At 37.9% G+C, this 27,891-nt stretch overlaps 1 protein-coding gene across 3 annotated transcripts in view; it reads right to left on the bottom strand.

Moving 5' to 3' along the window:
- Positions 1-27,891, bottom strand: part of LOC120474316 (teneurin-3) — a 120,241-nt gene that overhangs the window by 15,935 nt on the left and 76,415 nt on the right. The window contains exons 13-20 of one of the 3 annotated variants that reach the window (XM_039664478.2): positions 27,544-27,570; positions 27,122-27,142; positions 26,154-26,300; positions 25,812-26,019; positions 24,209-24,328; positions 19,172-19,433; positions 17,746-18,013; positions 16,351-16,494 (exon numbers count right to left, since the gene is read on the bottom strand). In XM_039664478.2, coding sequence (XP_039520412.2) covers positions 16,351-16,494; positions 17,746-18,013; positions 19,172-19,433; positions 24,209-24,328; positions 25,812-26,019; positions 26,154-26,300; positions 27,122-27,142; positions 27,544-27,570 — 1,197 coding nt within the window. The remainder of the gene's footprint in view (positions 1-16,350; positions 16,495-17,745; positions 18,014-19,171; positions 19,434-24,208; positions 24,329-25,811; positions 26,020-26,153; positions 26,301-27,121; positions 27,143-27,543; positions 27,571-27,891) is intronic. The other 2 variants (XM_039664479.2, XM_039664480.2) reach the window with 2 other exon arrangements.

The following is a 27,891-nucleotide window of genomic DNA, read 5'->3' as shown; positions in this document are numbered from 1 at the left end:
ATTGAAGAAACCTTCTTTAATGTACAGCCTTTTTATAACCCTTTTGGTCACATTTGGTCGGGAAAAAAATAGTTAGTAATTATTATTATTATAGCGGTCAAATCGGTGTCACCGTGAGCAAATTAATTGCATTCCTGCTTTAAGACAAGCGTTCGTAAATATCTCAAATAAAAGTTGCGCTCATGCGGTCCCTATAAGCAAACAACGTCATGTCATAAATGATACGAAACCAGTAGAAAACAGTAACGGCGATGATTAGCTTCTCTTCCATTTTCTCAGCTAATGAGCTAATGTTTTGGTAGGAACGAAAGTTTACATTGAAAGTTTCTCCAGAATCAGCCAGCGCGAAGGACGTCTTTTTCCCGATTGGTTGCTTGTGTTTTGCCGCTGCTTTCCGGTGAACCACGTCACAGCTCATTACCATAAAGTTGAGCTTCTTTCAACTTTCTGATTGACGCTCAAAAACGCCCAAAATGCGACGCCGATGGATTTGACATTCCTTGCAGCTGAGAAAAGCCAGCTTCCATTGAAAATGAATGACTTCCGGCCGCTTTGGAAGCTCAAGTCGGCCAGAGATTTTCTGAATGTCTTTCTGATCATGGAAGCACATGGAAAACAAGGTGGTCGACTAGTTGGTCCAACAACTGATCAGTTGACTTATTATGATTTTATTTTCTAGGTAGTTTTGTTATTTTTAGCAGGTGTGATTTATCTAGCATATTTTCAAAATGATGCGCATTTTAATCATCAATTTTACATGTATAACACTTTCATAGCAGCTTTACAGACAGTCATGTTATGTCTATAATGCCTTTTAGCAGTTTTAGGGCTGGACGATATGGGGATATACAACCCCAAATAAGAAAACGTTGGTACATTTTGTAAAATGCAATAAAATCAAGAATCTGTTATTTGTTAATTATTTTAACCTTTTCTTAACTGACAAAAGTACAAAGAAAAGTTTTACAATGTTTTCACTGACCAACATAATTGTATTTTGTAAATATGAACAGATTTTGATGGCTGAAACACACCCAAAAAAAGTTGGGAAAGAGTTTTAATTACACTTTTTAATCATTTGAGAGTTGAGGATACTAATTGTTGGAGTTTTACTAGTGGAATATTTGCCCAATCTTGTCTGATACAAGACAGCCGCTCAACAGTCTTTTGTCATCATTGCCCAATTCCCCTTTACATGATGGGTATCAGACATTGCCAGACATATCTGGACTGCAGTAAACAGGCTGGCACATCCCTTCTATGGTGCAGTGTCTAGAGACCACTCAGTTGTAGCACGTGCAGAATGAGGCCTGCATGGCATTGTCTTGCTTCCCAGGAAAAATGTAATCTTGATGGCAGTTTACAATCATTTTCTGTACAATCAAAATATATGCCTACATGTCAATGGTACATTCACAATAATACAAGTTGCCCATACCGTTTGCAATGACACCAAGGTCAATACCAGTACAGGTGTTTGAAAGTCTGGTTGGTCCCTTTCGTCTTTGAGAACTCGATTCCATTTTCTCCCATTTTTTCAAAACAAGCTTAAACATGGATTCATCTGACCACAGCAGACATTTCCACTTTCTTCTAGACCACCTGAGATGAGCTCAAGCGTAGAGAACTCGCCGGCATCTCCACATCGAACCAATGTAAAGCTTTCTCCTTGTGGAACAGAGATCCAAGTGGCATTTATTGATGCAGGATTTGTCAGTGTTCAGTGAAAATGGTTTTCCAAATTACTCCTGTGCAAATGTATTTGACAGAGTAGCATGATGGTATCTTGTACAATGCCATCTAAGGGCTCAAAGGTCACGCACATTCAACAGAGGTCTAACTGCCTTACCCAACAACACAGACTGAGATTTCTCTTGATTCCCTGAATCTTGTGACAATATAATGTATGGAAGACGATGAAAGGCATAAATGCTTTGCAATCTTACATTGAGAAATGTGATTTTTAAATTTTTGACAGTTCTCTCAAGATATTTGGCACAAAGTGATGAGCCATGACCCATCTTTGCTTAAAAAGTTTGGGTGCACTTTTACACCCAAACATGATACCCTCAACTATTACCATTTCACCTAAACAGTCACTTGGACTGTTTCAAAATGGTTGGATAATCTAATTTGGATAATCTTTTCACTTTTATTTGGTCTCTGTCCCAAATTTTTTGGGTTGTGTTGCAGCGATCAAAATCAAAATTTGTTCATATTCGAAAAATACAGTTACGTTGATCAGTGACAACATTTCTTTATACTTTTGTCAGCTAATTAAAAGTTAAATAGAATGAACAAATCACGGGTTCTTGATTTTATTGCATTTTACAAAATGTCCCAACTTTTTACTGATTTGGGGTTGTATAGCCTATGCAATGCATTCTCACCCCAAGGCGTCACCTTTGACCATGCTTCAATATTTGTCGTTTTAGGCGCCCTTTAGCGTCACTTACATGACGCGATCCTACGGCGTCATCTAACTGACGCTAAAGGAAAGCGTCAGTTAGAGGACGCGGTTAGGTTTAGGTGTGGGGTGGGGGTAGGGTACACGCGATCCTAGGGCGTCATCTAACTGACGCTAAAGGGCGCCTAAAGCGTCAGATATTGAAGCATGTCCAAATGCTTCCCAAGGCAGTTAAGTGACGCCTTGGGGGTGAGAATGGGCTGGTATATAGGCTAACGATAGTATAAATGTTCCTCCAACTTTAGATCTAGTTATATTCTATTTATATTGTGTAACAGATCAGTGCCAGAGCACGTACACGACTGAGTGATCAGATGTATTTTCATGAAATGGAAAATGGATGTAGAAGATAATGTTGATATTTTAGTTATGATATTTTGATTAATATACAGTATATTTTTTAAACAAACAAACAAAGGCTTGTTAATAACTATCTGGAAAATTATCCAGCTTCAACTAAATCCCCTTTTAAAGCATCAGCCATTGAAAAAACAAACATTCAGTCAGACATATTTTGCTATTACATCTCATCTGTTTTTGAGCATCCTGATAAACCCATGTTTTTAAAATGGCACGTCAAGCCAAAAAAACATCAAAACCACATAATTCTGTTCTATTCATTTGTACTCTGAAAAATTGTTTTTGAACAAAAGAAAATGTCCTATGTACATTGGCCAACAAATGTGTCTGATCGGGTTCATGTGAACCTGAAAACAACCCAATTATACAGACCAACAAGATGGTTTTTAAAATATGTGGATTTGCACAACCCTAGTCGGCTGTCGCTGCAGGAGACAAATCAAGTGCATCCTCTGCCAAGTCTCATCGGGCATTCCACTGTAGTGTGATGACTGCCACTTCAGCTGCAAACGTGGTAAACTGTCATTGGCTGATATCAGCTGTTTCACAGAGAGTTTAAATGACCCAAAACCCTCTGCGAATCTGAACTGAATGCAAATCATGGCTAATGTCTTCCCATGTGCACCTAAGTAGGGTGCAGAGCAATTTGTTCCTGCTTGATTAGGCCATGCCATTGATTAATTGATTGAGAGGAGGACTGGAATGAAGACATAGTCAGAGGGGATCTCGAAAACGTCCGGCCCAATAGAAGCTGCTGTTCTCATTCAGAGGTCTACAATGTACCATTAAGTAAGATGAATTGGTCTGGGTATCTGCTTTTAAGTGTGACTCAACAAAGACGCTGACCTTGGCAGCAAGACAAACCAATGACACTTTTCACTTATTCAAACTCTACGATTGCTGCATTGCATTGCCCTAATCTCATTAAGCCCTGCTCACACTAATAAACCACAGTTCAAATATATGAAAGACAATAATGAACTATATCTAAAAAGATTTGAGTAAATCCTATGCGACAAGAACGACATTTATCCAAAGCAATAACATATTTCTTTGGATAATCGACATCTGAGGCATTGTGGTTGTCAGGACATTGTAATGTGGTTTTTTTTTTAAGGTGTCCTGGGTGGTTTCTATTGACAAAATCGAATACTCATGTCTTTGTGATACTTTAGTTCCTTTGGCTTGGCTTCATTCAGCAAAGGTTTTTTTGTTTTGTTTTTTCTTTTATTGTTTTTCTTTTCATCATTATCCATGAACAATAAAACCAATTGCTTAGAAAAGTAATTGCACAAATGTCTTCAGCAAGCCACACATTTTAAGATATCCATAGCACAAACTGTGCTGCAAGAGTTGCAATAACCTCTAATTACAAGTGTCGTCAAAAAATAATTACATTTAAAGTGCATGATTTTCATTAGTGTTACCATGCAGCATAGATGTTGTAAATTGTGGCCTAATTAACTTGTGCCTTTATGGCTAGACTTTTAGTTGAAAAGCAGTCCATTTTTTGGCCAGTCTCAGCTACATGTCAATGTCTATGAAGTACAACAAACTCAATAAATGGAAATTTTATTCAATGTCATCTGCAGTAATGCAAAGTTTATTGATTATTCACTGAGCAACTATGCTGATCAAATAGCAATGGGATAAATAAAACTATTTGGTAAATGTCAAGCAAACAAGCTGAATATCAAATAATCTAGGTGTTCTGCTGCATTTGTAAAAACGCCTCAGGCTAAGCAGTCTGCCATATTGGAGAAATTCACCAAAAAGGTTAACGATTCACACCTGCAGTGGGGTCCAAAAAAGACAGCATTGAAATTGAATTTGACAGCAAAGCACATAAGCAACTTTGTAACATTGATCATGCGAACTCCATAGCACATATGAAGAGTTCAGATGCAAAAGCCTCTAAATGTATATTTAAGTTCAGTAATTTCATTTAAATAACAATTAATAGGTAATCATCATTGCCATTTAAGTGAAATCACTGAACTTAAATATTCAAGCTTGATAAAAAAGATCATTCTAGAAGAAAATTTCAAATGGCACTTAGAGGCTTTTGCATCTGAACTCTTCATATATTCACAAATCATGCTGGAGAACTTGATTATCAGGTTTTACACAAACATGTGGAGTACAAGATGCTTGAGAGCTGCTGCCATTAAAGCGAAATGACAAACCATAAACTATTCTGAAATTAAATTTTTCGGAAATTTAATTTTTGAAATTAAATGTGACCTGATCCAGCAAAATGAGTCACAATGACCCAAATTTAAAAAAAAAATTGAGATTTTGGTATGAAAAGATGACACCATAAGCTTTCAAATTATATCCTTGTCAAAGTCATGCCTTGAATGGTTTTATATACACATTTATTATGGTCGTCTGCCCTTTTTTTTCCAATTGAAAACCTGAGAGAATCGAAAAAAAAAAATTTTTTGCCATTTTTTATTTTTTATATATCTTTCAAAATCCATTGCATTTAAATGGATAAACTATTTATTTTACAGGTTAATTTGCCCAAATACATTAATATATGAAGAGCTCTTTTCCCAAATACGATAAACGGCATTTAAAAAAAAAAAGAGTTTGTCATGTCATTCTGCTCCGTACAGAACCCATTCACTGCTCCATCAACGTTTCATGCCAAATCGCTTCATTTTCAAAACGTTCATGCCAAATATGGAGAGAGACTATAATGAGAGTTTTTAATTGCCTATTCCGCATCCATTTACCATCTCAATGCATGCATAAAGCTTGCCACAAAGAACCGGCAAAAGTAATGATTATGCATGAAACATTTGAACATTTGTTTATTAATAAACTAGTGTTTTTTTGTCAGCAGCAAAGATAAAGTTGATGATGCTGACTCGCCATCTTCGCAGTGAACGACCTAGGGAGAAACGCACACTTTTGTTTTGTTTAAAAGTAGACATTTAAATCTTTCTATAGTTCTCAGGTCTGTGAGGCAAGTATCACAGCGTTTCGGTTCATTTATGAGACGCACTCCAGTTCACGCGCGTACATCTGTGTCCTGATTATATTATTCTAATGTATTAATTCAGTCAATTTGTTGATGAAACATTTATTAAAACGAAGATGCAATTTATACTAAACGAAATTCACTTTATAGACTAGAGGTGTGCGATACCGCTAGATTTGGTATCGATCCGATACCAAGTAAATATAGGGCCAGTATCACGATACCGATACCCATACCGATAGTTTTTAATAATTAATTTAATGATGAATGGTTTAGTCTATGATTAGGGTAGGATGAAGGGGTACATTAGCCATACTCAATTAAGTCCCAACAATTATGGATCGTATTTAGGAACATAGTTAATTCACTCATTAACTCATCATCATCATCATCATCATCATCATATCTTTATTCGGGACATACATATAAAATGGTCCATATCACTATACAAAATAAAGTACATTCAAAATAGAAGAAAAAACAACAACAAAAAATATAAAAAATTGTAAACAATAAAATAAAATAAAAATAAAAATAAATGTTTGCAATAAATAAATGCAAAATTACATCTCTATAATAAGAAAAAATATCTCTAAACTATCTCTCCGGTTTCATATTATGAAGTTATGAAATTTTATGAATTTACCGAATATTGCTGTAAATATAGTCGTTGCTACTTTAATAATTAGGTTTGTAGGCCATAAGTCATAAAAACGTCCAGATTTTTCATACAAGGTCATAAATTACATTTAGCCACATCAAATTGATATGCTCATTCATTCATTATCGCGATATATTTTTTCTCGATAAAACGATATCAAGTTAGAGTCAATATCAATACTCGATATCAATATCGAGTTCGATAAATGTTCGATAATGTTTATGTGACAAAAGCGGAACGAAACCCATGAATGCCGCGTGCATCACGGACTGTTTATCCGCTCAGCTCAAACGGCAGTGCAGCGTGAGCAGACGCACTGATTACTCTGATCGACATATATACATATTGTCCTGCCGTTTTGAACGTTTCGGGCTACATCGATTTCCAGCGCCCCAAGAGCTTGCAACCGGGCACCGACTATCGTTAAAAAAAAAAAATAACTTTTTCCTGCCGGTCATCTGCTTCAGGAAGTCGAGAATAGTGCTCGAAAAACACCCGAGGCTGGTCTCAAGGGGCTGGTTCCCGTAGTAGACTTTGTAGAATGGCAACACCTTCCAATATATCTATATGGGTCCTGAATATTTTTAAATATGGGTACAGATTGCAGTTCAGTTACCGACCTCCCAAGTTTGTAGGGGTCGTACCGTTTGCAGTGGTTCCAGAACAGGCTCGGATTATGGAACAAGACGTACAGACTCTACTGGAATTAAGGGGCCATAGAGAGTGTTCCCCTACCAGATAGGAAGTCCAGGTTTTACGTCCGGTACTTTTTTTAGTTCCAAAGGAGGATGGTGGACTGAGGCCAATTTTAGATCTAAGGCTATTGACTTGTTCTTTGAGGAGATCCAGGTTCAAAATGCTTACAATTTCCATTATCAGAAACCAAATCAGATCCGAGGACTGGTTTGGCATAGTAGATCTAAAAGATGGGGCTGTCCACTTCTTTGAATTCCACTTCCATTTCGAGCACCCTTCTCGACTGTGTAAGAAAAAATGATGTGGACTTCGAAGATCTCAAAAATGAAGTTTATTACAGCATAGCATATAGCAGCATTACCGAATATTGCTGTAAATATAGTCGTTGCTGGGAGTAGTTTATTCCCTCTTAAATCATTGTATGCATAGCGTAATTATTTATATTTTATGTCGGTTGTCATGGATGTAATCCTGACCGGCCCACCACGGCAGACCTCTTTGCGTGATCACGGTAGGTTAATGGCTGAATCGGAATTTATAAGATCACGGGAATCAATAACCTAATACAGCCCAGTTGTGCTAAAATAAATATCTTGAGACGTCCATCATCAGAAAAGTTAAGTTAGAGCCGCTAATGCCAGTGCAACTACCAATGCGAACATGAACACTGAGCTTTTCCCTCCAAACATATAGCCTAAAACGTATCTAAGTTGTCACCCAGCCTCTCCAAATGCAACACACTGACATTAACAAAATGCAATAACAGCTCAAAAAGTACTTGGATGTGTATTTTATTTTAAATTTACCATTTAATAATGCAATCACAGCTGTCTGTCCTCTCATATGAAACTAATCCAATCCTGATTGGTGTTGCTTCGTGACGTAAAATGTGACGGCATACCCGGAAGTATAAAAGTGACGCTGTCACATCACTTTCCAGCTTTCGCTCTTCAGCAAGCGAAGCGGTCTGTGTCGAAAATTGTCTGTCTTATTTGGTGTTGTTTGTCACTTATATATAGATATATTATGGCCAGCGAGCAGTTTAAACGATGTGTTCATCCCTGTCCTCGTTATATCACGGGTGGACACACTTGCTTTAAACTGTTCGGGAGCGCAGCATGCACGGGCAGCTCTCGAGGGAGCTGCCTGTGTAGATTGTGAAGCACTTCCCATTAAAGTGCTGCGCTCTCGGCTGGCGTGCTTTGACGAGCACGGTCAGGCTCGCGTTTCCCATGGTTCCGGCCCGCGTCCGTTGAGGCGGCGTGGCGATTAAGATTATGGAGTTCATGGGCCCGCGCCGCGGCTTCTTCTGCCCTCGATCAGGTCCCGATACTCGAGCTCTCTGCTTCCGAGAAAGTAGACTTGCTCAGACTTTGAGTTATGCGCGCCAGTTCACGGCCAAGCATATGAGGAGCTGGTGGAGGTTGTGACTCGTGCCGTGGCCAGACTTAACATCAGCTGGTCACAAAATGAGCAGGGAACGCAAGCTCAAAGTAAATTAGATGAGCGTTTCATGTGGCACAGGTCACAGCCTCAGCGCCGGGGTTTGCCGTTTTTCCTCGATCTCCACAAAAAGATCACGAGATCGGGATAAACCGCATTCGTCCCGGGTCTCCTAGTGTCCTAAATTATTACAATATGGAATCTAGTCAGTGGTTCGGATCTCGCGTTTGCCGAGGCAGCGTGTAGACGGGTCTTTTGCAATAAAGATTCTGAAATTTTGAGGGGCAGGGGCGCCGGCTCAAGTGAAAAAAGGGCACTTCTCATAATTTCCAGAAAGTTTTATATATTTATTTATTTATTACTAGTAGTTTCAATCAAGTATTTACACCTGATGGTGACATGGACTTAGTTTCACATTTGAGGGAGGACTATCGTCATCATCATCATCTTCAAATAAAACCTTCAAAATCCACATTTAGATGGAGTTTGTTTTAAATCTACTATCCTCCATCTGTTTGCATCTGTAGATTTCTTCTAAATTCACCAATTTAGATTAAAAAATTTCAGGGGGAAAGACTATTGATGTAATCCATTAACTTTAATAATTAGGTTTGTAGGCCATAAGTCATAAAAACGTCCAGATTTTTCATACAAGGTCATAAATTACATTTAGCCACATCAAATTGATATGTTCGTTCATTCATTATCGCGATATATTTTTTCTCGATAAAACGATATCAAGTTAGAGTCAATATACTCGATATCAATATCGAGTTCGATAAATGTTCGATAATGTTTATGTGACAAAAGCGGAACGAAACCCATGAATGTCGCGTGCATCACGGACTGTTTATCCGCTCAGCTCAAAGTCCAAACGGCAGTGCAGCGTGAGCAGATGCACTGATTACTCTGATCGACATATATACATATTGTCCTGCCGTTTTGAACGTTTCGGGCTACATCGATTTCCAGCGCCCCAAGAGCTTGCAACTGGGCACCGACTATCGTTAAAAAAAATAATAATAACTTTTTCCTGCCGGTCATCTGCTTCAGGAAGTCGAGAATAGTGCTCGAAAAACACCCGAGGCCGGTCTCAAGGGGCTGGTTCCCGTAGTAGACTTTGTAGAATGGCAACACCTTCCAATATATCTATATGGGTCCTGAATATTTTTAAATATGGGTACAGATTGCAGTTCAGTTACCGACCTCCCAAGTTTGTAGGGGTCGTACCGTTTGCAGTGGTTCCAGAACAGGCTCGGGTTATGGAACAAGAGGTACAGACTCTACTGGAATTAAGGGGCCATAGAGAGTGTTCCCCTACCAGATAGGAAGTCCAGGTTTTACGTCCGGTACTTTTTTTAGTTCCAAAGGAGGATGGTGGACTGAGGCCAATTTTAGATCTAAGGCTATTGACTTGTTCTTTGAGGAGATCCAGGTTCAAAATGCTTACAATTTCCATTATCAGAAACCAAATCAGATCCGAGGACTGGTTTGGCATAGTAGATCTAAAAGATGGGGCTGTCCACTTCTTTGAATTCCACTTCCATTTCGAGCACCCTTCTCGACTGTGTAAGAAAAAATGATGTGGACTTCGAAGATCTCAAAAATGAAGTTTATTACAGCATAGCATATAGCAGCATTACCGAATATTGCTGTAAATATAGTCGTTGCTGGGAGTAGTTTATTCCCTCTTAAATCATTGTATGCATAGCGTAATTATTTATATTTTATGTCGGTTGTCATGGATGTAATCCTGACCGGCCCACCACGGCAGACCTCTTTGCGTGATCACGGTAGGTTAATGGCTGAATCGGAATTTATAAGATCACGGGAATCAATAACCTAATACAGCCCAGTTGTGCTAAAATAAATATCTTGAGACGTCCATCATCAGAAAAGTTAAGTTAGAGCCGCTAATGCCAGTGCAACTACCAATGCGAACATGAACACTGAGCTTTTCCCTCCAAACATATAGCCTAAAACGTATCTAAGTTGTCACCCAGCCTCTCCAAATGCAACACACTGACATTAACAAAATGCAATAACAGCTCAAAAAGTACTTGGATGTGTATTTTATTTTAAATTTACCATTTAATAATGCAATCACAGCTGTCTGTCCTCTCATATGAAACTAATCCAATCCTGATTGGTGTTGCTTCGTGACGTAAAATGTGACGGCATACCCGGAAGTATAAAAGTGACGCTGTCACATCACTTTCCAGCTTTCGCTCTTCAGCAAGCGAAGCGGTCTGTGTCGAAAATTGTCTGTCTTATTTGGTGTTGTTTGTCACTCATATATAGATATATTATGGCCAGCGAGCAGTTTAAACGATGTGTTCATCCCTGTCCTCGTTATATCACGGGTGGACACACTTGCTTTAAACTGTTCGGGAGCGCAGCATGCACGGGCAGCTCTCGAGGGAGCTGCCTGTGTAGATTGTGAAGCACTTCCCATTAAAGTGCTGCGCTCTCGGCTGGCGTGCTTTGACGAGCACGGTCAGGCTCGCGTTTCCCATGGTTCCGGCCCGCGTCCGTTGAGGCGGCGTGGCGATTAAGATTATGGGGTTCATGGGAGTTCATGGGCCCGCGCCGCGGCTTCTTCTGCCCTCGATCAGGTCCCGATACTCGAGCTCTCTGCTTCCGAGAAAGTAGACTTGCTCAGACTTTGAGTTAGGCGCGCCAGTTCACGGCCAAGCATATGAGGAGCTGGTGGAGGTTGTGACTCGTGCCGTGGCCAGACTTAACATCAGCTGGTCACAAAATGAGCAGGGAACGCAAGCTCAAAGTAAATTAGATGAGCGTTTCATGTGGCACAGGTCACAGCCTCAGCGCCGGGGTTTGCCGTTTTTCCCCGATCTCCACAAAAAGATCACGAGATCGGGATAACCGCATTCGTCCCGGGTCTCCAATCCCAGTGTCCTAAATTATTACAATAGTGGTTCGGATCTCGCGTTTGCCGAGGCAGCATGTAGATGGGTCTTTTGCAATAAAGATTCTGACATTTTGAGGGGCAGGGGCGCCGGCTCAAGTGAAAAAAGGGCACTTCTCATAATTTCCAGAAAGTTTTATATATTTATTTATTTATTACTAGTTTCAATCAAGTATTTACACCTGATGGTGACATGGACTTAGTTTCACATTTGAGGGAGGACTGTATCGTCATCATCATCATCTTCAAATAAAACCTTCAAAATCCACATTTAGATGGAGTTTGTTTTAAATCTACTATCCTCCATCTGTTTGCATCTGTAGATTTCTTCTAAATTCACCAATTTAGATTAAAACATTTCAGGGGGAAAGACTATGTAATCCATTAACTTTAATAATTAGGTTTGTAGGCCATAAGTCATAAAAACGTCCAGATTTTTCATACAAGGTCATAAAATACATTTAGCCACATCAAATTGATGCTCATTCATTCATTATCGCGATATATTTTTTCTCGATAAAATGATATCAAGTTAGAGTCAATATCAATACTCTATCAATATCGAGTTCGATAAATGTTCGATAATGTTTATGTGACAAAAGCGGAACGAAACCCATGAATGCCGCGTGCATCACGGACTGTTTATCCGCTCAGCTCAAACGGCAGTGCAGCGTGAGCAGACGCACTGATTACTCATATACATATTGTCCTGCCGTTTTGAACGTTTCGGGCTACATCGATTTCCAGCGCCCCAAGAGCTTGCAACCGGGCACCGACTATCGTTAAAAAAAACAATAATAACTTTTTCCTGCCGGTCATCTGCTTCAGGAAGTCGAGAATAGTGCTCGAAAAACACCCGAGGCCGGTCTCAAGGGGCTGGTTCCCGTAGTAGACTTTGTAGAATGGCAACACCTTCCAATATATCTATATGGGTCCTGAATATTTTTAAATATGGGTACAGATTGCAGTTCAGTTACCGACCTCCCAAGTTTGTAGGGGTCGTACCGTTTGCAGTGGTTCCAGAACAGGCTCGGATTATGGAACAAGACGTACAGACTCTACTGGAATTAAGGGGCCATAGAGAGTGTTCCCCTACCAGATAGGAAGTCCAGGTTTTACGTCCGGTACTTTTTTTAGTTCCAAAGGAGGATGGTGGACTGAGGCCAATTTTAGATCTAAGGCTATTGACTTGTTCTTTGAGGAGATCCAGGTTCAAAATGCTTACAATTTCCATTATCAGAAACCAAATCAGATCCGAGGACTGGTTTGGCATAGTAGATCTAAAAGATGGGGCTGTCCACTTCTTTGAATTCCACTTCCATTTCGAGCACCCTTCTCGACTGTGTAAGAAAAAATGATGTGGACTTCGAAGATCTCAAAAATGAAGTTTATTACAGCATAGCAGTGGCAAGGCACACAAAGCAACTTGGGTTCACCAGCGTCAGAATGAACCCCGAACATTCAAATCTTCAACCTTTTATCCTGTTACTGTCTCTTAATGTAAATGAAGTTGCTCTTGTCGTAACAGCTGTGTTCTGTCTTTGATCTTCTTTCAAATAAGAACTGCCAAATATTTAAGGTGATAACATCTCTTTGAAGCCCCCTATAATCAAGATGGTTCTTGAATACCTGCTGTCCTTCCCACGCTATAGGTGATGAACATGACTGATACGTTTAAGATTGTAAGGAATTGATTCTATGATAAATAAGCTCTTTTAAGTGAAGGAACCTTTCAATATAATCTATATTGGAGTGGAAGTTGGATCGGAGCAGACTATAATTTCTTACAACTGCCTTAAGCGGAAAACAGGCAGGCTGTAGCCGATGCGGTTTTCGTGACCATAAGTGATGCTGTTTTTTTTTTCCTCAAAGAAAAATGACGCAGAGTACGCACTGGAAAATGATGCGGCTCAAGGCGTCATCATAGGCGGCGGGCAATACACATCGTTTCCTAGAGGGCCCCGTTGCAAGAACAACATTGGTTGCCAGCTCCAACTTTTAGATCTACCATGCCAAACCAGTCCTCGGATCTGATTGGGCTTCTGATAATGGAAATTGTAATTCAGAGGCGCACGCTTAGGGAGCGTACCCAAAGTGTCGATTCTCGACGCAGCATCTCGTTCCCTTCTCAGGAAACAAAGGTTATAGTCATAACCCGAGACGTTTTACGATATATATTGGGTCCCTGAAGAAGGCTGTTTGTGCTGCTACGTGAGGGTTGTATTTTTTTTTTCCCCCCACATGTTTTTAACTTTTCTATCATGATATAACCAGTCCAATAAAGTCTTTTTAATTTTCTAAGGAAGAATGCCTTGGATTTCCTATTTCTGACGTTGAACTCCCGACCCCAAAGAGCACCTTCCAATACCTTTTTGAACTCCCTGAGCACCCTGGATTTCTTTCCATATATTGGGTAGCTTTTGACCTTACTCATCTTACTCATCTCATGCAGTTCCTTTTTCATACAGCCTACATAGATGAAATAATAAAAATAAGTAACATAATATTATTAAACATAAATGTGAAAAGTATGTTTATTTTATGTTTTATTTTTACTTATATTTAAGCATCACACCGCTCCGCTTTGCTCACATGCTATACATGCATGTGTATAACTTTACATAACATTACTATCATTACTTTTTTCAGGTGTTACTAAATTTAATTTATATTAATTTATAGTATGAGCTTGATAGATAGTATAGTATGATTTACTCAATTATTTGGACTATGAAACTTTGGGAGATTATTTTTAAATGTCTGTTCTTTGAAATTAGAAACGAAAATAATAATAATAATAGTTATTTAATTTTTCTTCCACATAATCGGCCCATATTTTATAATGGAATGTTGCGACTTCCGACTCATTTCGCCAGAGCGGGTCACATATTTTGTTTGCATTAAAATAGAAAAATACAAAATAGAAGCACTTTTTTGTCTCAGACTTTTGAACCACTATGATTAATATTTCAAATATCAATGTGCAAGGCCGTTGACTACTGATCAGACCTGTAAGCAATAGATATGAGAAGCTCTGCATTATCAGTCATTGAGACAAATGGGACTGTCAAAGAGCAGATCTCCCTTTGGCAAATTGATTACATTTGTGACATGTTCTTCAGGACAAAAATGTTCCCATCTCCATCACTTCTCATGGATCGCTTGTGATATACAGATATGCACTAATCGTAAAAGATGGAAAAGGTGACATGCCTTAATGCGCAAAGCTTTCATCTAATTTATAGAACTCAGATTAACCAGGATGAGCCAGATTTTTGTCTTAAGCCCTTTTAGGAGCCATTCTAAACCTGTAATTCAATGATTAAGAAGATTATGAGCAAGTAGACAAATATTGAGGAACCCAGTGTGAAACTCACTTAACCGCAAATCTGCCGTCATTTAGTTATGAGATGAAGAAGAACAGAAGATCATGTTATGGATTTATATTTAACAGGGCTGAGAGCTCTAGGACAGAGGCTCTCTGCCTCAGTGCTTTCTATCAGAAAATGCAGTTCCTGGGCTTTTTGTTCCATTGCTTTCAACTGTGTCTGTGAGGTCTTTGACAGATTTAGTTCACAAAAACAGCAAAAACAGTCCAGTTAATCTTCAATTCAAAGTCTATGAACTAGCAAGCCAGCAAGCAAAGAAATCTAAGCAGTATAAAAATCCCCAAATATTTCACATAAAAACATGTAAAAATGTATTGATTTCATCAACATGAATTGTTCTTTTTTTTTTTTTTTTTTATTCAATCAGAATAAAGTGATGTGATGCATCCTGCTGGCTAATAAATTAAATGGACTATTAACTCAGAAATTAAAATGGCAACAACAAAGCATTTTCATAATAATGGTCTAATCTAAAATAAGATAATGGTATAAGCCACCTCTATATCCTAAAAAAATCTGCAGTCGGTTTCATCTACTCTGGCGCTCGAGGTGTAAACTGAGAATTGAAGCCTTATTGGCAGGAACAGTGCTTAAACTAGATAAAATGTCTAGAGGTGCACAAATAAGGGTTGAGCAGACGGCCATGACCATTTGTTCGGCAGGTCGTCAGATTAAAGGGTGAGGAAATCCCAAGCCCAACTGGGCATTTAGCCAGCAATCAAAAAGAGGCTTAAATCCTTTGCTTCAAGGTACAATCAGATGGTGTCACACTAACTAACTCTAGAGAAATAACCGCACCTGAAAAGTGTCAGTCTAATCTTGTGTTTTCGTTTAAGGCATCAGGATGCACTGCAGAGCTGACTTCTTTCTCAAAATGCACCATTAAATTCGACTGCTGGATCTGGTTCAAACTGTGCACACATCATCATTTACCAAGAATAAAAAAATGCCATTATCTGTGAGAATGTAGAGATTTAAGCTGACAGAATGGGTTTCCCTGTCACCCTGTTTCATTATGGAGACAAAGGAACAGGGAATGTCTGGTGAAATAATGCCACATTTCCATATTCACGCTTGTTTTAATGGCACTTTTATTGAATTAAACTATAAGTATGCATTCTGCGCCTGAAAACTGGATAAAGTTCATTCAGCCAAATCATGTCCCCCATAATATGTTGGAGAGCACAGCTCTGACTTGGCACGCTGTGTTAATGATTCCAATTTAATCTGTCATCACCGTGAGCGATTAGCCCTTTCAAACTCTGCTTTATTATGTGCATATTAGGCAATGGACCATATTTCATGTTAAGATGAATATTTATGACAATGAGTCCAGGTAGAGGCACTGACCCCTGAGTTGGCGAGGGGACAATTCCCATGAGGTGGTTCCGATGGGGTTTAATAAGCGATTCCTACCGTTTGGCACATCCAATATGTGATGCTTATCCAGGGTCCAGCCAGCCATGTTGGCGGCCTCCAGCTCATATCCCTGCAGCGTGGCTGTCCGCTTTTCCCACAGGATCACATTCAGACATGATTCATACTCGAAGCCCACAGATACTACAGTATAGGGGGAAAAAACAGGGCAAAAGGCATTCATTATCTTTACAGGTTTTTCTACACCTAATTTAATCATTTAAAAATCATATTTTAAACCAAATATTTTAAGCATATTTATATATTTTAAAGGGGTGATGAACTGAGAAATCAGGGATCATCATATTATAAGAATATATTGTAAGTTTCAGAACTGAAAACGTCTTAGTTAGTCCAATGAAAGCTTTTATTGACACCAGGCTCAGCAAACGACTTGTTTTTCAAAGTGGGGAACTATGACGTCAAAGAGGATAAAACGCCATCCCCGCAGAAGCTAGGCTCAAAACTAGGATAGAAAATAGCCTATTACTTATTCATTTTGATGTTTTTTTTTTTTTTTTTTTTTTTTTTTATGTAAAAACCAAGTGAACGTCATAAGCTAATCTCAGACAACAATATAAAAAAACAACTAAAAAGCCAGTTCATGACCCCTTTAAGCATTAAAAAAAATTTCAATTCTATAGGCTGCTCACATTCAAGTATTTAATACTGGCACAGTATATGCGATATTGACAATTTACTGTTCATGCACATGGGAAACTGTTGTAGTTACTATTTCTGAGCAGTTACAACATTGTAAAGGAAGAAATATTTCAGCAAATGGCATGATTACAATGAGTCCAGTCAGAGCAACATTTTCCAAATGGACCTGTGACCTTCTAAAAGCTGGTGTTTCTCAGTGCGCCTCCTTTGCAGACTAATTATACATGCAAAGAGCAGTCAGCAATATACAGGTGGACTAGAAAAATGCAGCTGCTTGTAGATTTTATTTATTGTTAGAACACAACCTAGTGTCAGTTTAGCAAAAAGATGGTTCAGATAAAGATTAAGCATATGCTACAAATGTAACAAAATGAGATTGGCTTTTGAACTAAGTGTATTTTCAGCAAGGTTTAAATAATACATTTTGTGCCGTATTAAAATGAAACCACATTATTGTCCTGATTCTCTGTTCTAAATCCCTTTAGTTTAAGGTTCAGAGAATATTAAGTTCAACCTTTTGGTCTGTATCATAATAAGTCACTTTCACCTAATCAGTTTGGCATGCACTACCAGTTTTTAGAGAGTTTTTACTCATCTTGCCAAATGATTATCTGGGAGAAAAAAAAAAAAGATTAATTGTATCCTGGTTTAAATCAGTCCAAGTTAATAATATATTCATACACAGAGGGCTTTTTATAGATGGTTTCCCTCCCATTGTTCTGCTATACCTACCAACAGCTTCTGCGAGTCCGTAGACTCTTTGGCTGTACGCATCAGTCTTGTCCCAGATAAAGCTGTAAGAGAGCCGGGGTGAAGCTGGGAACTGCTTCTGAAACATTCTGCCCTCCACAGCCACCATGAGGTGGACCCGAGCCAAGCCGAAGGGCACACTGGACTGGGTCAAGATGACCCTCAGAACAGGTTTGTAGGCTGAAGCACGTGAACTCAAGTAAATCAAGTCTAAATCACTACCAGGAATGGCCGTCTGCTCATGAAGAACCTGTGATTAAAAATGTGCATGAGGGAGGAAGTTATGTATTAAACACAATGAATTAATTCTTCACTCCGGGGTGGATATACACTACCGTTCAAAAGTTTGGAGTCAGTAAGTTTTATTTATTCATTGGGCAGCAGTGGCTCAGTGGTTCATGTAGGTTGTCTACAATCAGAAAGTTGGTGGTTCAAACCCCCGATACCACCTGGCCAAGTCTCGAAGTGTCCGTGAGCAAGACACCTAACCCCAGCTGCTCCCGACGAGCTGGATGGCGCCTTGTGTGGCTGACACCGCCGTCGGTGTATTAATGAGTGAGTGTATGTGAGGCAAATGTAAAGTGCTTTGGTGGCCATTGGGTCTGTGAAAGCGCTATATAAATGCAGTCCATTTATCATTTACCATTAATTTAATTTATTTATTGAAAAAAAAAACACTTTTATTTTCCAATGATGCATTAGATTGTTCGAAAGTAACAGTAAATACATTTTAATGGTACAGAATGTTTTTTATTTAAAATAAATGCTGTTCTTTTTAACTTTCTATCAATCAAAGGATCCTGATACAAATATTAAGAACAATCGTAACACATTATACTAAATAATCAAGTAATGTCTGCTGACAATTTAGCTTTGCAATCATAGAACAAATTATATTTTAAAATATATATTCCCCAAACTTTTGAACATCAGTGTATGGCAACCCAGAAGTCGGTTAAAAAGATTATTTATAACTTGTTAAACAGATGACCAATGCCGTTTTCAAATAGCATCATATAATGAATATCTTCAGAATAAGTAATATAAAATAATAATTTACTGTAGATTTACACACAATTTGTTTTAATTACGTCTGATCCCTACTTACTTCCACTTCTGGCCTTAAAAGTGGCTTATGTTACAAGCATGTAATGTTATTTCTGTGACAGGAACATAATATAGTACACCATGGTCCTAATTAATTCAGAAGCAATGCATGCATAAATATGTCTTCTTTTCCTGACCATATAGTATGGTTTGTACATAATATGTACCTTTGTAATGTCATTAAATCATACAGATCAGATGGGCTTAAGACACAGTCAAATTTATTTCGATTTTCTGGAAAAAAATAAATAAACCAAGATTCATTTTACTCCAAGATGTGATGTGATGTGGTGTGAGTCACCTGTGTCTCAGGAATGATGGGGCTGGCCTCAGGGCTGGAGCGGTAGAAGGTGGAGAGTGGTGACGCAGTGATTCGGGGCGAGGGTCTGTCAAGGCCACTAAATTCACAGGTTGGATTGTCTCTTTCCTCTTTTCTCATCACCAGTGTGTCCATCACATGGAAAACTCTCCATGACAACCAAACTGTGCGATACACAAAGGAGTACGGAGCACGCTCGAAACGTAGCGTCACTGCTGTCCCTCCGTTCACCAATAAATCAAACCTGCAGTTGGGTAAAAACACAATTTTCACAACAGTATGATAGACAATTACATTACTCTTCCAAAACAGTGATATAGTGGCATCACGGTACAGTGATAAGGTATTTAAAAAAATATGGTTTTCCAATGGTACATGTTTATTATCATATCATATCATTTAATACAATGATAGTTCAATGTTGTATGTATGAGAAATGTATCAAAAGCAACTTAATTTATTTAATTTTGCACACTACTATTCAAAAGCTTGGTGTGAGTAAAAGTGTTGAAAGAATGCAGAACAAACCAAATAAATTGTTCAAAAGTGACAGTAAATACACTTATGTTGTTACAAAAGTTTTTCACATCAAATGAATGCTGTTTTTTTTTTCATCACAGATTCCTGGAAAAAATATTTGATCAAGATTCTTGAGCATCAAATCAGCATGCATATTAGAATGATTTCTAAAGAGTCATGTGACTCCGAAGACTGGATTAATGACGCTGAAAATTCAGCTTTGCCATCACAGAAATAAATTACATTTAAAAAATGTTGAATATAGAAAACAGTTTTTTGAAAATGTAGCAATATTTCACAATTTACAAATAACAGTTTTTATTGTATAGTATCAAATAAATGCAGCCTTGGTGAGCATAAGAAAATTGTACCAACGGCAAACTTTCGAATAGTACTGTATATTTTAATAATATTTCACCATTTATATGAGTTTAAGACACAAGTCGTGCCAGAAACACACATTGTTTGTGTGGGGGCAGAGGGCATATGAAGGCTAAGTGTGATTCATAATTTCCTGTTATCACATTGTCAAGCGCATGCATTTTCTCCTAATTTTATGGTTTGTTAGCTTCATCACAGCCATGATGTCTTCCATATTCCATATATCCTCTGCCAGAACTGTATCCGTAAAAATAACAGCTAAATGACATGCACTTCACAGTCTTTTATCAAAAGTTCACTGGCACACTTACAATGTTCTATAAGTTGATAAGGGAAAAGGGTATAGAGATGTGATGTAACTTTTTACATTTCAGGGATTTGGATTTAGAGATCTGGAGGTAGCAGTTAGCGCAGTTGCCCTTTTTTAATTAGCGTGGTGTAATGAGGAGGTAGGCGCAGATTTGAAAATGAAGGGGCGTCTCTTTGAAGTTGCGCTCTATATGAGCTGCTGTCTTCTGTGCCCGGAAGGGGAGAGATGAACGGTGCCGTGACTTGCGCACATACACACAAACATACACATCCTTGAAGTGCCACTGCCTTGAAATTCTCCCTGAACTGCTCCTGTCCCCTTTTTCAATCTGTGCATGGCTGGGCCACTGTTCCAGACCATCACCCTTTAAAGTTGTTTCTTTCCCTCTGTTTCCCCTTGGACACGCTTTCTAACCAAGAGCAGACATCAGCACTGAACAAGCATGATTATCTGAAGGCCATTCCCATGTGTGCAGGTTTTTTAGGAGGGATCTGGATATATCATATAATCCCCAACATCAGCCTCCTTCTTTAGAGATGTAGACCCATCCCTTTCGTACTCATTCTTTCATTTTCAAGTTTTTAATGCATTATGCCGGTCATGCCTCAGTTAAAGGCATACGGTCGCCACACATACACATGCATATTCCCACACATGTGACCCCTGAGTAGAAGACCACATTAACTGCTGATCTGTGTGATTCTTGATAATGATGGATAATGACTACAGGGATTATTATAAAGTTACAAGAAAGGTCAGATCAGCATAGAACTTAAAGTTAAAGTCTGCTGATGACTGCATTAATGTTGTATAACTAGAGTTAAAATGGGGTTTGAATGTGAAAATTCTCATATTTTTAATGCATGTGTGTGCATATCAGATTTTTGCACTCAGTCTTAAATCCCCCAATGAATGAATTTATTTTTTTCAGAACAGCTAATGAATAACCATCTGAATTCTCATTATTTGTCGGACTCAAAATCAAGCAACTGTTATGTTTCATTTACTTATATTTCATGACTAAAACAGTATGATTATTGCCAGATTGTTTAATGTGTATTTTTTTTTTTGTAATAAGTGTTCAGTTTAAAAACAAGCATTACTTAAATTGCATAATCATTTAAGGATAAGTAAAATGATAATTAGTAGACTGTCTGCTTAGTATTGATAACACTTTATTTTGATGCTCCAAGAGCTGGTTTTAGAGCTAAAATACTTTGTGAAATACTTTTAGAGCAAAAATTAGGACTGACATGCCCAATATTTTTAAGAGTTTCTCCTAAATCGGCAAGTTATTGTGTGTTCACACCGCTGCCGGCAAAATTGAGCTCTTACCACCCTGCCAGCGACGCCGTGGAAAGATTCGTGGACGCTCTGATGCTCTTCCGTAGATCAAATGCTTGGTCTTTTTTTAAAACTTTATTTAAAGGGGCCGCAAAGCAAATAAGCATGTCGATTGTTATTTTTGCAGAAAATTGATTGATGGAAAGAACATAACAATTATAGTGACATGTTGGCTAACGTAATAAACTGATTGAAAGCCATTTGTGTGGTGTGGCTTTTGTGTTCATGGTTAAGTGCTTTTCTAATTTTCTTTCCCGCTGAAAAACAAGCATTCTAGCGTGAAAATCTTGCCTATAAAAATAGTGTTTGGTTAGTTTAAAATAGTGCCAATAAACAGCGCCTTCTTATAAAATTGATCAACCTCTCCATTTTGCTTGGGAACTAATGTGGTCGGAATCAAAGTTTACAGGACTGCGTTCTCTGGAATGCTCTCAAATGGAGCACTTTTAAATTCCGATTGGTTGCGGCCGCTGAAACGTGTCATAGCTCATTACCATAAAGTTTACTTGATTTCAACTCTCATTGCTGCTCTCACCATCCAAGCTGTGCCACCCTCACTGGAGCTCGCCACCAGCGTAATGAATGACTTCCGGCCACTTAGAGGCTTTTCGCTGGCGGCGGTGTGAACACACAGTTAGGAGCCTACTTTAAGCAAGATGTTTTGTGAATATGGCCCCTGGGCCCACAAATATATATGAGGAAATGACGAGACAACTATAAATGTCTCCTCATTTATAGTTAGAGCAATGATGCAAGCATAAGTTATATGTCCATAAACATAACAACTACTCACAGATCCACATACAAGTGACTTGATTTTGCTGCATGGTTTGAACATCAATTGGAAAGTCAATGAAATGCTTTACAATAGTGGTCAAAAGGGTTGACCAGATCTTTAAACTTTATCCAAGTATTATTAAAAATGTGTTAAAGATTTTGTAAGCATATTGTGTAGTTTTTGCTTTTAGTCAATTGTTGTATTTGTGATAATGCATCGAAACCATCATGCAAAACCATGCTAAGAAATTATGAGCACATGCAAAAACGAGAGATCCAGTAAAAATGTAATAACTGATTATGTTGTTGTCAATGTATTATTTTTTCCTGAGCTTTTTTATTTTTCCAAACCTGTACCTGTAGTTTGCCTTTTTTGCCAAATAGTTTGGACAGACAAACCTTCACTAAGTTTAATATTTTGTTTTTCATTCACATTTTAAAATATGATATACAGTATATTTCTAATATTTTAAGGGTTTAAGCAAACTTGTTTGGTCATTAAAAAATAAACAAAAGAACAGAACAAAATTCACACATCACTTTTGGCCACTACTGTTTGGTGTTGTCAGTGCCAGAATAGTGCTATTTAAGACCCTGCTATTTAAGGGCCAAAGTCATCACCAGTGCACTGCTGCATTTGTAGAGTGGGAGAGGTTATTACATTTCTTACAAATTCCGTTACTTAAAGAATACCTTTACGATCAAGCCTGTATCATTTATTTAACTCCCTGTTATCATATTATAATATACATAACATAATATAGATATACAGATATATATATAACTCCAATACATTACATCTTTTGTTAAGAAAGTGTGTATTGTCCTCTCTGCTGCCATCGTGTTACTCCTAACTAGGTTAGGATACTTCTCCAGCACTCTTACCCTAGAGTCGAGACCTAGTCTTGACATTTAGGAATGTTTATGAATCATATTTATTCTTAAGTCTAGGAATAAGAGTAAAATTATGTCATTCTTAGAATTTTGACACACTTAAAATTTTACTCATAAAATTAGTGGCTTTACACAAGGCCCCTGAACCCTAACACCTAATCTGAACAGTCTCCTAATACTCTAAGTTAGTTAGTTGAAATATAGTTGCAAAATTACATAATTATAGTAAGCAGAATGTCTAAGGTGGACCATCAAAATAAACTGTGTGTGTGTGTGCGTATATATATATATATATATATATATATATATATATATATATATATATATATATATATATACACACACACACACACATACACACACACACACACACATACAGTTGTATAGTCAAAATTATTCAACCTCCATTGCAAATCAACTTTTAATGACTTCTGCATACTAAAAAGTATTCAATCCCTTCATGACAAGTATGTTTAGTAATTAGTATAATGTAAATATATATAATTTGTGGAGATGTGTATTATATTAAATTTAGTGTTTACAAAAAATATATACTAATGTGATCTGCAAAAGAAACATAGCTGGGTCATAAAATGAAGTTGTAATGTGCTGCCTGTAGGTGACATGGAGTGAGAATGTGGCTTTGTGTGAGATGCAGTGAAATGTAAATAGGAATTTGCATAAGACTATGCAAACTAGTTTCTCACTGATTATCTTAAGGATAGGTATTAGCATAATTATGAGTGTATACGTATGTGCTTGTCTGTGTATGAGTACAACATATTTGTACGTACATGCCATCCTGTCTGGTGATGGTATAACCCTGCTGGGGGTGATGCAGAAGAGACACATTCACCCCAATCAGTGGAGTGCCGTCACTGGTCACCACCTGTCCACGCACTACAGACACCAGGCTGTTAAATACACACAAACACACACCCCCAAAAAACGTCAATGTGGTTCTGAAAGAAAGCAGAGGTAGTTTAACTATCGCATTGATTTTCAAGGTCAGCAGACTGCTCATTTAAAAAAAGCAGCATTCAAGTTTTTATATTATATATATATAATAATTTTAGATTATATATATTAAATGTCAAGATCAACTATACAATGTCTCAATCCACTGCACATGACCTTCCTCTGCTGTTCTGTTTTGATAATCTTAATAGATGTAATTACAGCTCAAATTATTTTACCATGCACCATTTAGAGTCTGACCTGCAATCTCACATCTTTGGACTAATTGCGCGATAATTTCTCAATGCAATAAGTTCTCAATGTACGAACAAAAGGAACTTCAGAGCAGATGGGTGGGATGAAAAGTTTCCTCATCAAGGCATAATCAAAAGCTTCATCAGCCAAATATTCTTAAGAGATTCTAAAAAGTTGTCCTTAACTGGCCCTATTCTAAGGCAGGAAAGACAAGCAGCAATGTTCATATTGTTAACTTTGCCCGAAAACACCAAAGGGCATAGAACACATTCGCTCAAGAGTCTAAATTGAAGAGGTGCAAAGGTGAGGTGCTCAATTTTTTCACTGGAAAAAGTAATCATTTCTTAAAGTACACGGTATGTTAGCTGTTCATACAAATCATCCCAACGGTTGATGGCTTTTCTATCTGCAATATAAAAGCAGCAGAAATTAGATGGGACAACATGGAGTCTTCAAAAGGGATATTGAAGTTCTGAATTCCTATCAAAAATAAAAAAAAAGCCTATTGTTTATTCTGTATGAGTGTGGGAGGCTTGCTCTATTTCTCCATGCTGTTAGATCTACAACCCCAAAACGTTACAAAAAACACTTTAAGATTGTGAGAAATATTGTGAAACACATCAAACGGCATCACAATTACTTACATAGCCAGAAGCACTTTCTATGCATATATGTTTTAATATGTTATAGCACTGATAAATAAATTATCTGAATGAAAATTATTCGCCATAAAAAGCCATGTCACAGTGAAAAGCTTATCATTATATAAAACAGTTTGAGGGTCAAAATCATGTTTAAATAACATTCATTTCCTAAACTAAACTAGCCATTATGTGACATCATAAAATGTTTCAGCATTATTAAAAAAGTGGCTTATTTATAAAAAAAAAAACAACCCTGTAAAATACAGCTTTCCAGCCTACTATAGAAATATTAAAGAGATCGTTTTAACAATTAACATTGTCAAGATTAACCCTCATGTCATTCCTTTTGGAACACAAAAGAAGATCTTTAGAAAATATGTTTCAAGTATTTTATCCCTACAATAACATTGGGGAGCAAATAAAAAAAGTATTTTGTGGTAGTATTCATTTTTGTGTGAAGTATCCCTTTAAGCTAACTATTTATCAGTTTAGTTCACCAAACCTAGCGAAGCATTCTTCAGCAGGTTCAAGAGCTCCTAACCTGCTGTTAAACGTGTTTTCCCCTGTTAGGGTATGGGTGCCCCCTGGAGCAACCAGAAAGCTGACGCGCTGATAGAAGCCATGAGAGTCTGGAGTAGGCGAGCCGTGGGGTTGCACTGTGATGGGATCTGGAGCCCCGCTGCAATATGTCTGACCCTGACAAGTGCTGTGAATGCAACAGTCTGGGTCCATACAGTCCACCAAGCCATCTAAAAGAACAGCAAGGGACTTATTCAGATGCTTTAAAAATTATCTAGACATTTCTAGTAGAGAATGTGTGTAAGTGGGAGCACCATCATAGTAAAACAATTATTTACCACTCAACTTTGCAACATTTTCTCACCTCCCTCATTGTCCTTGCCATCAGAGCAAAGGGTTTCCATAGCAACATCACACCCAACCCCTCTCCATCCCGACTGGCAGAGGCAATGCCATCCGTTCTGGTCCAGTATGCACCTGCCGTTGTTGTTACACAGCCCTGGACAGCTATCTACCGGGACAAATTCATCAGTTATACACACCGACCAACTAGCAGCCTAGGATAAATCAAGGGGGTGAAGAACTCACCATAAAGAACTGCTTAAACATACAGGGGAAAACACGGTGAATGTGTCTTAGTCAGTCAAACGTTTGGCACTTGACATTTTAAAGACATCGAACAGGACTCGGGGACAGTGGTAAATTCACATGAAACAGCTGGACAAAATATGTGTTTTAGTATTTTAGAAAATGACTTTTTTTTATTTTTAATGGAGAATAGATTAATAAATTCAGCGAAACACCAACTAGGCAAAATGGTTTGAATTAAATAAATAATAATAATAATAAAAAAATCATATTTCTGAAGTATCTGAGCAGCTTCTAAATTTAAAATAACGTTCTTTTGAAAAATACTGTGAAATGATCACATCTAGCAGTGTCCATGTGAAGTAACAGCATGCTGAGCTGATCAGACAGTGTACAGAAGTGCTCCATCATATCCTTTGTCACAGAATGTGTGAAGTCAAAGGAAATTACAGAGGGAAATGCTTAACTAAAGGAGCTTAGCAGCTGCTAAATATTCCAATAAGAGACAGTGAGATGTACAACAATGGGGATTTGGGTAATGCGAACGTGTATATGTGCATGGACCGACTGATGGTTGTGTGTGTGTGTCTTTGTATGCCTACATTTACACTGTATAAAACGGGAAACCTGAAAACGAACAGATGTGGAGACATTAATACACGGTACATAGACATAATGAAAGTCATGCTTGAGAGACAGAGGGGTCAGAGCCACATGCTCTCTTCAGGGCAGCATGACCTTTACCTCTATATCCTATCCAGCCTGCTATCATGAAGAGACATTCAGGGAAAAGAATTAAACATGGGGTGTTATACTGCGGTATGCAGTGATTTAGTGTCATTTTTTTAGACAGCCCAGGCAGCCTCCGCTGGTTTACACACACCTAATATGCTGCGGCTTACCCTCTCCTCAGTAAATATGACATTTCATGATATTTGCATTGTACTGTTGAAGAGCTCGATCAGAGAAAGGAACGGCAGCTTTAGCACTTTTTTTTTTTTCCTTCGACAAAGCAAGGTCTATGCCTGTGAATCTGCTTTCCGGTTTCATAAACATTTGCATTCAATGAAAATGTAATTCAATAATTCAAGAGAATTATAATTAAACGTTTATATTTTATATGATCACATACAAAGCAAACCATGGCAAATGAAAAATCACTGTACCTTTTATTTTGCTGTCCAGAAAGTGTGCTAGAGATACAATGAATGAACAAAATGTTATTTTTTTGAGCAATGTTAACAATGCAAAAGTACATATTTAGCCGATTGGCACTCTCATAAGTGATTCATAAAAATTGAAAATGAGCAAAATGTGCTGTCAGTGTGTTTGATTTAAGAATGACTCACAAGTATAGCCAGAATAATTTTACATTTTCCAATATGCTGTGCATTTCCTCAAAATGTAATATGCTTTTGCCTTTTCAGTCAATTTTGATCACTGGATAAGGATGTTTCAAAATCATTTTGATTCCGATTTGTGAATCATTTGTTAAAAAGATATGGTTAAAATAA

This window comes from Pimephales promelas, chromosome 9 (assembly GCF_988280905.1).
Source record: "Pimephales promelas chromosome 9, fPimPro1.hap1.1, whole genome shotgun sequence".
NCBI lineage: Eukaryota > Metazoa > Chordata > Actinopteri > Cypriniformes > Leuciscidae > Pimephales > Pimephales promelas.
The sequence above is the reverse complement of the archived record's forward strand: the minus strand, read 5'-3'. Positions and strand labels throughout refer to the sequence as shown.